This window comes from Trematomus bernacchii, unplaced genomic scaffold (assembly GCF_902827165.1).
Source record: "Trematomus bernacchii unplaced genomic scaffold, fTreBer1.1, whole genome shotgun sequence".
Lineage (NCBI taxonomy): Eukaryota > Metazoa > Chordata > Actinopteri > Perciformes > Nototheniidae > Trematomus > Trematomus bernacchii.
In genome coordinates this window covers 302,188-319,621 of record NW_022987551.1, presented here as the reverse complement: position 1 = coordinate 319,621, position 17,434 = coordinate 302,188, and the positions used below count along the sequence as shown (strand labels likewise).

At 41.5% G+C, this 17,434-nt stretch overlaps 1 protein-coding gene across 1 annotated transcript in view; it reads right to left on the bottom strand.

The window, feature by feature from the left end:
- Positions 1–556: 556 nt before the first annotated feature.
- Positions 557–17,434, bottom strand: part of LOC117477154 (chloride channel protein 2-like) — a gene marked incomplete at its 3' end in the record, with an annotated part of 111,474 nt that continues 94,596 nt past the window's right edge. Inside the window, 6 exon segments of the mRNA XM_034123781.1 lie at positions 557–641; positions 1,207–1,332; positions 3,914–3,992; positions 13,255–13,332; positions 15,035–15,168; positions 16,433–16,561. Of these exon segments, the coding sequence (XP_033979672.1) occupies positions 557–641; positions 1,207–1,332; positions 3,914–3,992; positions 13,255–13,332; positions 15,035–15,168; positions 16,433–16,561 (631 nt within the window).

The following is a 17,434-nucleotide window of genomic DNA, read 5'->3' as shown; positions in this document are numbered from 1 at the left end:
CAGGATGAAATGAGACCCCCTCAGTGCTGAATTATCCATGTCAGGTGACTCGCCCGGAGGAAGCAGCTTCACAGTCGCTCCTGAATAATATCTCATATCTGAATAAATAAGAAAACCTGACAAAACAACCAGACGGCAACAACAACAAAAAACCCTGAATAAGTGAATTTATTCAAAGTTTCTTGGACTTTTTTTGGCAAACTCAACCTGATTTGTTGATCGTAGTGTTGTGTGTTGCGATTGTTTATGAATTTTAACCTGGACATGGGAAGTGTATTTGAGCCCCTTGAAAAGTGCTCTTTAAATACACATTATTATTTCATAATTGTATATATAATATGATAATTTTTAATAATAATAATCATATTAATAACATTTATTTTGATTATAATTATTTAGTTTAATCATTATTATTTATTTATTTCCCTAATACTTTAAGTCAACAAGTGTTTATTTATTTTTTAAACACAATGTATGACACCTATATATTACCAACCCATGCTCTAATGTAAATGATGTGAAATCAGAAATGGACCAATCAGCAGAGAGGACTCACCCAATGACGGCGAAGGCAGGGAGCTCCTGGAGGTCGAAGGGGAAGTCGAGGCGGAAACGAGTTTTAAAAAGAGCCGTGATGGTCTCTGGAGAAGAAGGAGAACAGAAAGAGATCAGGAACCTGTCAGAGTTTCATCCAAACTAACAGACGAGTTTAAGGGCAACGGAAATATACTTATGTTGAGTATAATGTAGCCGTAACTGTCCTTAAATACAGTTGCATGACATTGTAAAAAAGTAAATATTGCTTTGCACCACTGGAAACATGTCAATAAGTCAGCTGTCAAACATATATATAATTTCCATGTGAGCTTGATAAGATTACTGAGGGACTCTGTCAAGATAATTCAACATTTCTCCGCTTTATTTACTTTATTAAGATGTGAGAGTTTCACTTCTGTTAGGTACCAACGTCTCGGGAGTTTGAAATCATTTTCAGAATTTCTTTATATTGAAAAAGGTTTATTTTGTTTTCCCCCCGATTTATTTTAATTTAATTTCATATGTTGTTTGTAGAGATAGACCAAGTTAATCTGTCGGCAAAAAAATATACATTACACTTAAGTTATTAAGACACTTGTGATGCTAGTAACCGCATTCCTGGCAGTTTGACAGACTTTACAGAAAGGGGTTTTGAATCATTTCCCTGACCTTCGTCTCGGTTCCACACGGCCAGAACTCTGAAGATGAAGGCACTGAAGGTCGCTGCGAAGAAACCTCTCCAGTAGTTCCTCACCGCGAAGAACGTGGACGTTACTTCAATACTGAACAACACACCTGCAACACACACACACACACACACACATTTAAAAAAAGGTAGCTTGTGTAATTTGCACCGTCGGCATGGAACATGTTGCAGAAACTGAAATAATTCACCTGGTTTATTGCTTTTAAATCCAAAATAAAAGTACTTCTACTCCACTACAGTTCAGAGGTACATGGTGTACTTCTACTCCACTACAGTTCAGAGGTACATGGTGTACTTTTACTCCACTACAGTTCAGAGGTACATGGTGTACTTTTCCTCCACTACAGTTCAGAGGTACATGGTGTACTTCTACTCCACTACAGTTCAGAGGTACATGGTGTACTTCTACTCCACTACAGTTCAGAGGTACATGGTGTACTACTCCACTACAGTTCAGAGGTACATGGTTGTACTTCTACTCCACTACAGTTCAGAGGTACATGGTGTACTTCTACTCCACTACAGTTCAGAGGTACATGGTGTACTTCTACTCCACTACAGTTCAGAGGTACATGGTGTACTTCTACTCCACTACAGTTCAGAGTACATGGTGTTACTTTTACTCCACTACATGTATTGAATACCTTTAGTTACTTCACAGATCTGGATGAATGATGTGAAATATAATCAAGTGTTAAATCAGACTTTAGTTCCACCTGGAGTAAATCCACAAGCTACCCTGCAGTATACAAAGTCATTCAAACTAGCTGCACCTTTACCAGCTTTGAGAACACTTTCATGATCAATCATTATAAAACATATCATATATATTATTCTGAAATGGACCAATCTGCACAATGACTACTTTTACTGTCGCTACTTTCACTATATTTTGATGAGAATACTTTTCTACTTTTACTTGAGGAACATTTTGAATGCAGGACTTTGACTGTAACAGAGTATTCCTACACTCGGGTACTTCTACTTTTACTCAAGTACAAGATCTGAGTACTTCTACTTTTACTCAAGTATAAGATCTGAGTACTTCTACTTTTACTAAGTACAAGATCTGAGTACTTCTACTTTTACTCAAGAACAAGATCTGAGTACTTCAACTTTTATTCAAGTACAAGATATGAGTACTTCTACTTTTACTAAGTACAAGATCTGAGTACTTCTACTTTTACTCAAGTACAAGATCTGAGTACTTCTACTATAACTCAAGTACAAGACCTGAGTACTTCTACTTTTACTCAAATACAAGACCTGAGTACTTCTACTTTTACAAGACCTGAGTACTTCTACTTTTACTCAAGTACAAGACCTGAGTACTTCTACTTTTACAAGACCTGAGTACTTCTACTTTTACTCAAGTACAAGATCTGAGTACTTCTACTTTTACTCAAGTACAAGACCTGAGTACTTCTACTTTTACTCAAGTACAGGATCTGAGTACTTCTACTTTTACTCCAGTATAATATCTGAGTACTTCTACTTTTACTCAAGTACAAGACCTGAGTACTTCCACTTTTACTGAAGTACAAGATCTGAGTACTTCTACTTTTACAAGACCTGAGTACTTCTACTTTTACTCAAGTACAAGACCTGAGTACTTCTACTTTTACAAGACCTGAGTACTTCTACTTTTACTCAAGTACAAGACCTGAGTACTTCTACTTTTACTCAAGTACAGGATCTGAGTACTTCTACTTTTACTCCAGTATAATATCTGAGTACTTCTACTTTTACTCAAGTACAAGACCTGAGTACTTCCACTTTTACTGAAGTACAAGATCTGAGTACTTCTACTTTTACAAGACCTGAGTACTTCTACTTTTACTCAAGTACAAGATCTGAGTACTTCTACTTTTACTAAGTACAAGATCTGAGTACTTCTACTATAACTCAAGTACAAGACCTGAGTACTTCTACTTTTACTCAAGTACAGGATCTGAGTACTTCTACTTTTACTCAAGTACAGGATCTGAGTACTTCTCCTTTTACTCAAGTACAGGATCTGAGTACTTCTACTTTTACTCAAGTACAGGATCTGAGTACTTCTCCTTTTACTCAAGTACAAGATCTGAGTACTTCTACTTTTACTCAAGTACAGGATCTGAGTACTTCTCCTTTTACTCAAGTACAGGATCTGAGTACTTCTACTTTTACTCAAGTACAGGATCTGAGTACTTCTACTTTTACTCAAGTACAGGACCTGAGTACTTCTCCCTTCTCTGACAGGTACAAATCGTACTATTTTAAATATTCTCTTTTGATTTCCTCATGCTTCATTTGTTGGGTTTCTTTTTTCTCTCTTCTGCTTTTTCCCTACAGCTTAGATATGAGATGTTCTTTGCTTTCTGTATCGGAGTCACATGACAGCATGAGGCATTCAATTCATTATTTGAAATTATACATTTTTAACCAATTATCATTTTGAGATTTAAAATTGCAATGTGAGAAAAAAGCATTTGGAACATTTTTGAAACGTAATTTAAGACTTTCCAAAGAAACAAATCTCACTCTGCTTTAATATAATGTGAGACTGGAATTATACCTGATGCAACATACTGTGTATTCATCATCACAGTGTATTCATCATCACAGTGTATTCATCATCACTGTGTATTTCGTGCCAGACTTATGTATACTTTCTTTAGTTGAACTCACCTCCAATAGGGGCAGCGAAGCAGCATCCCACCCCCACAGCACAGGCTGCTGCCAGCATCTCAATGTTCCTCGACTCGTTCTGAAACACACACACACACACACATCAGTTATACATCAGGAAGTCATTTATATGCAGACATTTAGGTACCGTAACTGGCTCGGAGAACATTCAAAAGAGCCCCCATCCTACCAACATATTTGACATGAAGGAACCACGGGAATATACAGATTGTAGCAGATTGTCTAATTATGATGTAATTCATGTGATCTGAAGAGAAAAACACATTCTTATTATTTCAAGAAAGTAATGGTAAGCAACTGTCCAATTATTGAAAGACACATGCACCTGAGTCTCTTTCAAAATGACTGTGCTTGATCATTTCAGTTATGACCATATTTTGGTTTATTTAATAAAACAACAGAGGCTTCACTTTGGTGGTTTTGTCTGGGGTCCAACCCAAATACATTTCCATTTGTAAAGCATTCAAAACAGAGAACATGAAGTTATTAGGAACACATTCATCTCCAATGAAATGACAAATCAATCTTTAAAAGCACTAGAACGTGCACAGTCCGTTTTACTATTTAGGAGAATAGTAATGATTTATTTTTTATCAGGATTTAAAAAATGGTGCATCATGGGAAATTGAGTTTTTTTGGACATGCTTGCTCTTACTCACCTTTATTATCATGAGACTGGGTTCCTTACGCAGCATGACAGTAATACAGACAGGTAAGAGTTAGTGTGTGTGTGTGTGTGTGTGTGTGTGTGTGTGTGTGTGTGTGTGTGTGTGTGTGTGTGTGTGTGTGTGTGTGTGTGTGTGTATATCTTTCTCCTGCTCTTACTACCTTACAGTGTAGGGCTCTTGATAAGCCCCCTGTTCTGCAGCTCACTCATATAACACACACACACACACACATCTCTCACACACACACATACCTCTCTCTCACACACACACACACCCGCGCGCGCTGCACACCACACACATACCGCGCGCGCACACACACACACACCGCGCGCGCGCACACACACACAGACCGCGCGCGCACACCACACACACACCGCGCGCTCGCACACACACACACACATCATCTCTCTCTGCTCACACTACACACACACACACACACACACACCACACCACACACACACACACACACACACACACACACACACACAACACACACACACACACACCACACACACACACACACCACACACACACACACCACACACACACACACACACACACACACACACACACACACACACACACACACACACACACACACACACACACACACACCACACACACACACTGCGCAATATGTTAATCTGGAGAGAACGTTTCAAAGACTGCCTTTAGGCTGGAATATTTCCATTTATTTAATTCCAAATCCCTTTTTGTTAGAACAGACATTCATTTGTATATAACTCATCATTGTGCCGTAGCAGTTGATTGCACAATGTGATGAATAATGACACAGAGTGGACTAACCCTACAGTTTTTGATATTTGATCATGTGTCTATTCGAAAGTCACATTAGCAGAAGCTTTATGAAGCTTACTGCTTATTTGTGGGAACGTTTTATTTATTATAATATCACCTCAGGGTGTATGCAGGAATCCTGAAGTGACATTTAATTCCTTTTAAGACCTTTTTTAAGACCCTTTTCATACATTTTAAGACCTCATCGCCACTTTGAGTTCTAACCGGTTACCTTGGCGACACACTTTACCTCACATTGACTATATACAGTATTGATTGTCCTTCCTCCTTATCTTCCAACCATTTGGACGCAGACTTGCATTTCCCCATAACGATGTTGCTTAGCAACCGGCGTAAACGGACCTTTGCGCGCTATCAAGCAGTGAGCGTGCGATGTCCTGTTCAGATGACGTCAAACCCAACGGGATGCCATAAATAAACTACACAGAATCACACTACACACCTACGCAATGATTACATTCAGGCAGACTGTAGAATACAACCTCTTTGGACAAGTTATATACTTATTGAAAACAAGCTGCAAAATGTAATACCTTGGAAAATGCCCTTTAATACTTTTTAATAGCCTTAATTTTCGCTAAATTGATTTATCAACTTTTAATACTTTTTAAGACCCCGCGGACACCCTGTTATACAACTAGGCATAGGATATATATTTACTATATCAGTATTGGGATATGAGAAATCATCTTAGAGGTTGGGTGATAATATATATAATATCTTTATCCTGGTTTAAAGGTTGTATTTGTCGGATTTGTTTGATTATTCATTTCAAATCTCAGGTTAAATATTTTTATAAAAGTGCTAACGGTCATCTCGGTTTGTTTTTGTTCACTCTTTATTTTTCAAGTGATGTGAAATGCCTTTGTTTCAACATGTAAGTTCGAGATCAACTAGTATATCTTATAAAATTCAATATATATCTGTTCTGGTGTGTGCTTTTTTCCCAAAAGCTGCGTTTTCTACATTACACATCCCTTCAAGTTTTTTTTATATAACATCTATCGAAAAGCACGCTGGAGCAAAGCGCTGGTTTCACAGCCTGCAGGCTCCATGTTTCAAAGTGAGGAGACCCTGCTGCAGAGGGACCTTCACACCTCGCCATTAATATGCATTAAAGTGCAGCACAACACTAAGGAGAGGAGGGGGGGGATGGGTGAGGATGATGAGGGCGATAAAGAAGATTAAAAGGGAGGAAGGCCGATAGAGAAATGACAAAATAAAAAGGGGGAAGATGGAGGAGATGCTTGAGTTTAAACTGAAGCCTCTTGTGACATTTAGAGCTGTTATCATGAGGTAAGATAAGATGATAACGTTCATTACTCCCCGTAGGAACATTACGGTGTTGAATTGATGATCTTAAGAATATATAACCTATTCGCTTTATCTGTGTGTGCTTTGTTGGATGTCAATGGGTTTGTATTCATGTGCTTTTAATTGATTATGTGCTTGAATATGTGCGATATTAGTTAGCTGTAATTGTTCTCATGTGATTTGTCTGTGTTTATGTTCTCTGATATAAAGCAATCAAGATGGAAATGAGATCGTGTGGCTAAAAGATGGGCTCAAGTGCTCGTGTTAATTAAGGTGCATTGTTCCCTCTTTAATCTATAGATACAAAAGTAAATACTGAAGCTGCTAAAACGCAAACAAATCCTAGAAAACAGCAAATTAAAATCTAACTGTCTGACTTCCTGACTTTCCATCCACTACAATTAAAAGACAATTTTATATTTCTTAAGCCTCTTACACACCAAGCTGACACCACGTGTTCGCCTCACGTCTCCTGCGTCTTGGCCATGTGTCGCACTGGAACACACCGCAAAGACTTCAGCCGACGGCCAAGTAGCACGTACGAACTGCGCATGCGTGAGTGGCAATAACTCTCCTTACCAGCAGGTGGCGGTAGTGTGTATTCGTCATTCAAAAGAGGCAACAACCGGAAGACAGACTGCGTGATACACCGAGAGAAGAAGAACAGACTGCGTGATATAAACAAACAACAAATAGCGTGTGCGTTCCATGTTCACTCTACAGCGAGAAGCTCATGGGGCTTTCCTGAACCTGTGTCGAGAGCTGGAGTTAAATGAAATCTCACATTTGCCTTCTTCATAGTTTGTTTGGGTCCCTCACTTCCGTTTCGCTTCTCATGCTCTGATTCGCTAAACTGAGCTGTGGGAGGCGTGTGGCGCAGTGGGTTAGTGCGTTGGTGTTCGGATCAGGTTCAAACCCCACTGCAGTCAGCATGTCGTTGTGTCCCTGGCCAACACACTTCACCCCAAATTGCTCCTGTGGGGATTGTCCACAGTATTGAGTATGTAAGTCGCTTTAGATAAAAGCAAAACAAGTAACATGTAATGTAATGTAATCTGAACAGCCAATCAGAGAGATTTATTTGGCCGACGGCCTCCCGATTCAACATGTCGAATCGGCACGGCCGAAAAGACACGATGGGTGCAGTACACACCAATCTGAGTGGGGCGACACAACGCTCATCGACGTCCCGACATCTATCGACGCCGATTTTATTTATTTTTCTCTCTATGAACCCTCCAGGGCTCCGTAGAGATTCAAGTCAGAATTCTGACTTTTTTCTCCCTAAAAATTTTTTAGTTTCTAGTTCTGAGAAAAAAGTGACAATTCAGATTTATTTTCTCAGAACACATTTTTTTTTCAAATCCTCAAGAAATGTTTTTCATGCTAATCCTCTTCGGTACAATACTTTAATACTTTTACTCAAGTAAGATTTGAAATGCATTTTATACATATACAAATGAGTTTTGATACTTTAACTTAAGAAGAGAGTCTGAGTATTTCTTCCACCACTGAATACATCCATGTACTGTAAGCGTGCATGAGTCGAAAGTAAAGTGCAGATACTTTGGAGTATTAAAGTAGACTCTGGCTCCTACAGACAGAAAAAGCACGTCTCATTTCCAGCCATTTATCTACAGCCAAAGCTAAACTTAAATGTCTAAATGTATATCAGAATGCTGCACGTTTCTCCATATCCTCACCAATAACTTCACATTATCTCTAAGACGGCACTTTTTCAAAGGCTGAAATCACTATCAAGTGTTTCCCTTATCGTCTAACATCATGGACGGCCAATCACGTTTGCATCGAGTTTATCGAATGCATCTGGCTGTACTCCCTTTCATCGAAGGACTCTCTGTCTCTCGGCCCTCCCTCTAAAGCCTCCCATCTCCCCGACATTTCATCCCTCACATCTTCAGAAAACATGGAGATGAGAGTGAAGATTTCCCAGCCGGCCTGCAGCTCTAATCCCAGCAGACGGGAGAAGGAAACGATGCTTCTCTTTCCATCTCTATCTGGCTGCATCTCTCTACTTTTGAAGATGAAAAGATCTCATTAGCTGACAAATAGTGTATTGATTAAACATCTATGAGATACTCCTGGTAGTGGACTCTGCGTGGGATGGAAGGAATTGATGCCTAAGGAAAAAGTGGAAAAGTTGCATTTATTTCCAACTCAATTCCGACTTTTTGAGCTTGAGGGAAACTTAAAAACAAAAGCCTCTTATCTGGTGTTGAAGCTCAGAAGTTCAGAGCAGAAAGTAATAAAGCAGAACCAGGCTGCGGCTCTAAGGCTGGAGCCACACGAGGACGATAACGCAAACGGACCGAAATCGATATAAAAAAAGTCTTCCGTCCACACGCAACAGGCACCAGAAACGTGTCCGTTCACACGAGACCGCTCGAAAGACGCTGTAGTACATATGCCAGGCCTGTAAGTGGCGCTGTAGTTCTGCCACAAAAGCAGCGAAGAAGACTTCCCGCGCATGGTTGCCATGGTTGCCCTTCTGTTTATTCTCCGCTGTGGACGCTCTGACTCTTTTTCTCCCTTCCCGAGGCAAGCGTGTGCTCCTACTCTCCGGTTAGTCCACCAGCAGATGAAAAACACCCACCTCTCCGCCGGTCAACATCAACATGTACGTTAAAGTTTAAATCTTCCGGGCAAAATTTGAGAAGTGCCGGTCAAAGGTCTTCTTTGTTATTTATTGAGCTTTAAAACAAATTGATAACGACTCTATATAATAATATAAGAATAAAACAGGGAGCCTCTCTTTTCCTGCCCCTCTCCTGACAGCTCAGCAGCTGATCTCTGAGCAGCAGAGGTGGGGAGAGGCGGGGCTATTGCGTCATCGTTATCAGGACATGATCGTATAGGCGTAAACACGGAGCCGTTTGCCCCCCCAGAGCGTTTCGTCCGCAGATCTACCCACCTAGGGACCCGTTATCGTTATATGCGTTTCTGTGTCGGCCTCGTGTGGCCGAACCGTCTATATCAGGGGTCGGCAACAGGCGGACCGCGGTCCGGATCCGGACGCCGACCTATACGGACCCGGACCTATAATCAATACATTAATAGGGGATTTCAATTTTGACGGGCCGATTCTATTTTAACCGCCGCCGACAGGGGGCGAAAGAGACGAGTGAGCGATACAGGGAGAGAAACACAGAAGAAGAGACGAGAGAGCGGCAGAGAGAAGCGGAGAGGAAAGTGAGTGAAGAGAATAATTAGCGATACAGGGAGAGAAGCGGTGAATGTGAATACATTTTGGAATACTTTTTGGAATTATTGGTGGAAAAGTTTCCTCATAAAATGTAATATTCATTACCAGCAGAACTGTGTGCACACTGCACAGCGCTGCAGCATGTCTGTAAGGCCCCGCCCCCGCACGCAGATCAGAGAGAGAGATCTCTTTTAAAATATATAGAAACGGAGATGGTTCGATAAAATGTGCAAGATAACGTTTATGTAGCATTTCTTTATTGTCGAAATGATGACATTTCATAACGGGATCAAATCAAAGTGAATGGCCTGCTGCTGCTGAATGCATGGGGCAAGTGAATGGAAACAGTTTTAAAAGTTATTACGTCGTTTCAGATAATAAATAATAATGGTAATTCATTCTATTTAGGGGCGCCTTTCAAAGCACCCAAGGACACCTGACAATTCATAACATATTCTAAGGAAAGGTTTAAGAGAGTACAAATAATGCAGTCCTGGTGATGTTTTTTATGTGGGGTGCAGATGAGAGGGAGCTGTCCAGAATGACACCAAGATGTTGTGTTTGAGTTGTGCTCTTGATAAGCCATTAAAACAGTAAAATAAGGTGTTCACCAAAACATACCCATCTGTTATGGAAAAATAAAGTATTCCAAAAGTATTCTAAAAGTAATCTAAATACGTTACTTTTTTAAGACACGTAACTGTATTCGGATTACTTTCAGAGCCATGTATTCAGTAACCGATTACATTTACAAAGTAACCCTCCCAACCCTGATTAAAAGTGCCAAAACGCCACTATGAGACAAAACACAAAGTGTTTGACCAAACATTCCCTCTCAAGTCAGAACTGAGGTCACAAAAAATAAGCAGTCTCAGAGCCCAATATGATCAGTCCACCAGGATCAAAATTAAAACTAAATATCGTTCCAGGGCAGGCTAACCGAGGCTAACCGAGGCTAACCGAGGCTAACCAATGAGCACCTGCATGTGTGTATGAGAATGGCCCTGACACCATTTCAGCCCAGATTTAAACTCCTGGCAGGACAAGCTCAAGCTCAATTCTCGCACTGAATTAAAGAAAAGTGAGTGAGGGACTGCAATATAAGAGGGAAAGAAAGAGAAACTTTAAAACTGTTCAATTGTTATGATGTGTGAAGACTGATATGTTCTATAATCGTCTGAAACTGTTAAGTCATGATGTGAAACGGTTAACAAAGCTATTTTATTTATTTCTCTATTTTATTTTTAAATGCAGCCCGAGAGGAACATTACACACATCCACAGTATTTACTGTATATCTGTATAGTTCAATGTTAATTGACAATACATATTGTTGTTTTTGAATTGTACTTTCTTTATTTGATTGGCAGTCAGTTGTTGATTACATGCAGACGTTGATAAAGCTACAGGCTACTTCAATATATATCACACTAATTCATAAAGCAAGTTAGATATTTTGATGTTCCGGACCTTTGCATGGGGAGATTTTCTCTAACTGGACCTCGTTGAATTTTTGTTGAATACCCCTGGTCTATATGATAGAGAACTGTAGCGGATACGACTGTTATCGTCCTCGTGTGGCTGCAGCCTAAAACTGTCCAAAAAACCATCTGTAGTCTCATTTATTCCCTCTGTTCTCCTTCTGCTTCTCTGGCGAATCACCTGCTGTCAACATCCCTCATTTCTCTTCCTCCTAAGAAGTCTTTCTTTACATCAGTTATTCTGTGAGCACCGCCTGAAGATATCGCCAGCTGCTTTTATTTTCATGCATTTTTCATGATCAGGGGATTGATGCAAAATCACTCGAGCTGAATTAAAGTGTCGTCTTCCGTCTGGTTTTGGTTCGACCCTCAAATCATGGTTTTGTTGGCTGCTGTTACCGGGCAGATAAGTGGAGCATTTAGCAGCTCAAGGGACAGATATTTCACTCCGTCGGGAATCTGACAATAAAAATGATAATGTTGCTGCGGAGAGGATGATTGGCTGCAATCTGCCGGCCCTGCAGGACCCTCAGGAGGGGGGGGAGATTGTGCCGGACCCTTGTGATCCTGGACACAAACATTTTCGGTCCCCAACCCTCGGGCAGCATGAGGAGCCCTAAAAACGTGCGCCATGAAAACAGTTTTCCGACTGAAATTGGCCTCATCAGGGACCTATGGGACCCTAACCCCCTAAAGACATGCGTGTGTGTGTGTGTGTGTGTGTGTGTGTGTGTGTGTGTGTGTGTGTGTGTGTGTGTGCGTGTGTGTGTGTGGTACATTAACACATATCTTGGACCATTATCCCTGTTCATTGCACACACTCTTTATAATTTGCACATCCCACTATCAATATTTGATTGTATATTATTATTATTGTATATTATTTTTGCTACCCATATTAAACACATTTATTTTTTATATAATTAAATATCTGCGCTGTATTTTTCCCTCTAAATATGCTTAAAGTATGCTCTAACCACACAATAAAGTATGTTAGTGAAACCCAGCTTGTTAATTCTCTGATACTAAGACACACTTCCTTTCAAATGGACTTTTGCACACCCCACTATCATTATCTGTGCATATCCTGCCCACAATGAACCTATATTTTGTAGAATCTTTATGGTTTATTATTCTCATATTTGTTATGCATTTTGTTCTTTTCTACATTTGTATTCCGTCTGTATTGTTATGTCCTCTTAGTATTTGTATTACATGCACTAAACACCAAACAAATTGGCTGTCAAAGTGGAAACCTGCGTGGGAACTGGCCTTATTCTTCTGGATGTGTACATGTATGTATAATAATAATAATAGTAATAATGTAATTGCATGGATGAATGCACTTTGGATAAAGGCGTTAGCTAAATGAAATGTAATAAACATGTAACGTAAGAATAAGAAACTATTTTTGTTCTCCATCTTAACTTGAAAAGTGATGATATGTCAATTATGTGGTCACATATTGTTTCTGCTGCCCCCATGTGGCCAGAAAGTGAATTACTGCTGCCCATCAAGCTTATTAATAAAAGTGAATAATAAAAACTGATTTTTTTTTTTTGTATAATTTCACACACTCACATACCTCACTCATATCACTGTTTGGCTGTGTGGACGATGAAACAGAAATATAGTGATGGAAAGTGGAGAAAGAGGTGGAAATAGTTTCTTAAAATGGTGTATGGAGTGCACAGTGTATTTGGAACAAGAGGTGAAATAATAATGAATAATAGATGTTTCAATTTAAAGTTTTGGCAGTGGGAGAAATGGAGAAAAAGTTAGAAGGAGTGTTATTGACTTTTTTTACAAAACTAACCTCATAGATTCCTCCAAACAGAGACATGAACTTGCTGAGGAGAGCGGCGCACAAACTGGCGATGTGTACGAACGGACCCTGAAAAAAAACAACATAAGAAAACAGGTCAATCAATCAACACACTGTCGACAACAAAGTCTGCAGTGGATATTACAATTCTGGGGATGAAGTTTAAAGTGGAACTAACAGGATTTAAAAGAGAGAGCGTCACATCGTGCTCGAGTTAAAGGAAGTGAGAGGCCTGCAGGAGGACGTGTGTGTGTGTGTGTGTGTGTGTGTGTGTGTGTGTGTGTGTGTGTGTGTGTGTGTGTGTGTGTGTGTGTGTGTGTGTGTGTGTGTGTGTGTGTGTGTGTGTGTGTGTAGAGAGTAGAGAAAAGATATCTTCCTCCGAGCATGTCTTCAGGCGAGACAGTCTTTTGGGGGTTGCAATACTTACCTGGAAATGTTCTTGCTAAAAAACTCAGAGAGACAGTGATCTCCACTACATTACACACACACACACGCACACACACGTCCACCACGAAACATAAACAACATCTGCATATCGTGTTGGGCATCCCCTGCTCGTTGTTTTTCCCTCTTCACATTTCACACTGTGTACCTGAACATATCGTGAGCAGTTTATGGTTCATTTGTAATTCAGGCTGCAGGGATGGAGAGGAATGAGAATGAGCCGCGGAGATGTATGTGCTCCATGTGCAGTAGCATGTTATCTCTGTGTGTGTGTGTGTGTGTGTGTGTGTGTGTGTGTGTGTGTGTGTGTGTGTGTGTGTGTGTGTGTGTGTGTGTGTGTGTGTGTGTGTGTATGTGTGTGTGTGTGTGTGTGTGTGTGTGTGTGTGTGTGTGTGTGTGTGTGTGTATGTGTGTGTGTGTGTGTGTGTGTGTGTGTGTGTGTGTGTTGTGTGTGTGTGTGTGTGTATGTGTGTGTGTGTGTGTGTGTACTGATGACATCTGTATTACAGCACAGGGTCTCTGCACTCCACTTTAACCTACATGGGTTTTTTATGCAAATCTGTGCATGTCATACCAGCTTTCCGTGCTAATTTATAGCAGATAGAGGTTTTGTAAACATCATTGTGATGCGAGTCAGGATTTTACGTGTGTTATATAATGTTTGTAATATTGTGAATCACTAGAAACTGTTGAATGCGGCTCATTTGAGTTTCACCAACATGAAGAGGCACCTGTAATGAAACGCTTTTCTAATGGAAAGGTTAACGTGTGTCAGACACACACACACACACACACACACACACACACACACACACACAACACACACACACACACACACACACACACACACACACACACACACACACACACACACACACACACACACACACACACACACACACACACACACACACACACACACACACACACACACACACACACACACACACAAACACACACACACACACGAAAGCGTATATGAGTCATTTCAAGTCTCTAGTCGCATTTCGTCTCCGTCTTATGAGTCACATATTGATAAACGTGATGGACATAGTTGGTAGCTTGTGCTGTGTGTGTGTGTGTGTGTGTGTGTGTGCCTTTTCTCTTTCTCTAGGGGAGCTTCAACAAGGCTAAATGCACTAACATGAATGCATACAGTCCAAAAAGGCATTCAAGGATCTATGGGGGTGAGTGATTGAATATACATGTCATTTTATTTGGAATACAAGTGTGTGTGTGTGTGTGTGTGTGTGTGTGTGTGTGTGTGTGTGTGTGTGTGTGTGTGTGTGTGTGTGTATGTGTGTGTGTGTGTGTGTGTGTGTGTTACCTCCTTGCCCAGGGGCATGCCGCTGCCCAGAGCGCAGGTGAGGCCGATGACTTTGGCCACAAAGGTTTTGAAGGTGAGGTACTCCTTCAGCACGACGCCCCTCAGGATGGTCTTCATCTCAGGGATACCTGAACCTGCAGCAGCAACACCAACACGGAGAAGTTACATCACAGACTCAAAGCATACAGACACTCAAGCTACCTGACCTCTGGCATCTTGTTTCTTCTCAGTCTTTGTGTGACCTATTATCTATTCCATTTGAAAAAGCCATGTGTAGAAGAAACATGTACATCGAGGCACACACACCTAACTACTCCTTCTACAAAAGGTATGGACCATTACAGAGAGGACATCAACTAAAGAACACAAAGACATAGAAATAGTGGTGTGTGTGTGTGTGTCCTTTATCTACAGTGTGTGCTGCTGTGTGTGTTGTGCTGGGTGTGTGTTGTGCAGTGTGTGTGTTGTTGGGTGCGAGTGTTGTGCAGTGTGTTGTGCTGCTGTGTGTGTTGTTGGGTGTGTAGTGCAGTGTGTGTGTTAATGTGTGTGTTGATATGTGTGTTGTTGGGTGTGTGTGTGTGTTGCTGGGTGTGTGTGTGTGTTGCTGGGTGTGTGTTGATGGGTGTGTGTTGCTGGGTGTGTGTTGTACAGTGTGTGTGTTGCTGGGTGTGTGTTGTGCTGGGTGTGTGTTGTGCTGGGTATGTGTTGTGCTGGGTGTGTGTTGTGCTGGGTATGTGTTGTGCTGGGTGTGTGTTGCTGGGTGTGTGTTGTGCTGGGTGTGTGTTGTGCTGGGTGTGTGTTGTACAGTGTGTGTGTTACTGGGTGTGTGTTGTGCTGGGTGTGTGTTGTGCTGGGTGTGTGTTGCTGGGTGTGTGTTGTACAGTGTGTGTGTTGCTGGGTGTGTGTTGCTGGGTGTGTGTTGTGCTGGGTGTGTGTTGTACAGTGTGTGTGTTGTGCTGGGTGTGTGTTTTGCTGGGTGTGTGCTGTACAGTGTGTGTGTGTTGCTGGGTGTGTGTGTTACAGTGTGTGTGTGTTGCTGGGTGTGTGTTGTACAGTGTGTGGGTGTTGCTGGGTGTGTGTTGTACAGTGTGTGTGTGTTGCTGGGTGTGTGTTGTACAGTGTGTGTGTGTTGCTGGGTGTGTGTTGTACAGTGTGTGTGTTGCTGGGGTGTGTGTTTTGCTGGGTGTGTGCTGTACAGTGTGTGTGTGTTGCTGGGTGTGTGTTGTACAGTGTGTGTGTGTTGCTGGGTGTGTGTTGTACAGTGTGTGTGTTGCTGGGTGTGTGCTGTACAGTGTGTGTGTGTTGCTGGGTGTGTGTTGTGCTGGGTCTGTGTAGTGCAGTGTGTGTAGTGCAGTGTGTGTGTTGTTGGGTGTGTTGCAGTGTGTGTGTTGTTCGTACCGACAGCCTGGGGGGCGAGGATCTGTGTGAAGCCGGCAGAGAAGGTGATGAGGACGACGGGGTAGGTGACCCAGGCCAAATACTGCAGGAACACGTTACTGTCCAGACCCCCGTACATCCACTTCTGCGCTGTGGACACACACACACACACACACACACACACACACACACACACACACACACACACACACACACACACACACACACACACACACACACACACACACACACACACACACACACACACACACACACACACACACACACACACACACACACACACACACACACACACACACACACACACACACACACACACACACACACACACACACACACAGAGGGGAAGACATGTAAACCACAATATAATGTATCCAACAGCATACAATACAATACACACACAGTAATGCAACCATGAATATACCGTGCACTTAAGAAACAACCACTTTTTCTTGCAAGAGATACATTTATATTTAATGTAAAAATGTCACGAGGACATACTGTAATGCAAAGACACACACACACACACACACACACCAAAAAGTACCTGTACTATATGTATGACGGGTCTCCTGTATTTACACACACAGGGCTAAGTGTACATACAGGAGAGCTGTCATACATACAGGTACCTGTGTGTGTGTGTGTGTGTGTGTGTGTGTGTGTGTGTGTGTGTGTGTGTGTGTGTGTGTGTGTGTGTGTGTGTGTGTGTGTGTGTGTGTGTGTGTGTGTGTGTGTGTGTGTTTCCTCAGGACAGGTGGTTAGTCATGGTGGCTGTATCCAATTAAAAGAACTGTACACCGTAACTGGAACTGACAAGACTAGGTTGGCTTCTCCTTGAGAGCAAACACACGCCCACGCACACACATGTATACACACACACACACACACACACACACACTGGGAAATCCATTTGAATTAGAGCAGGTCCCGTAAGGTTTGAGATCGGCTCTTACAACTCCCTTCAATCACTGTAAGAGGTCCACCTTCCTCTGATGTGAA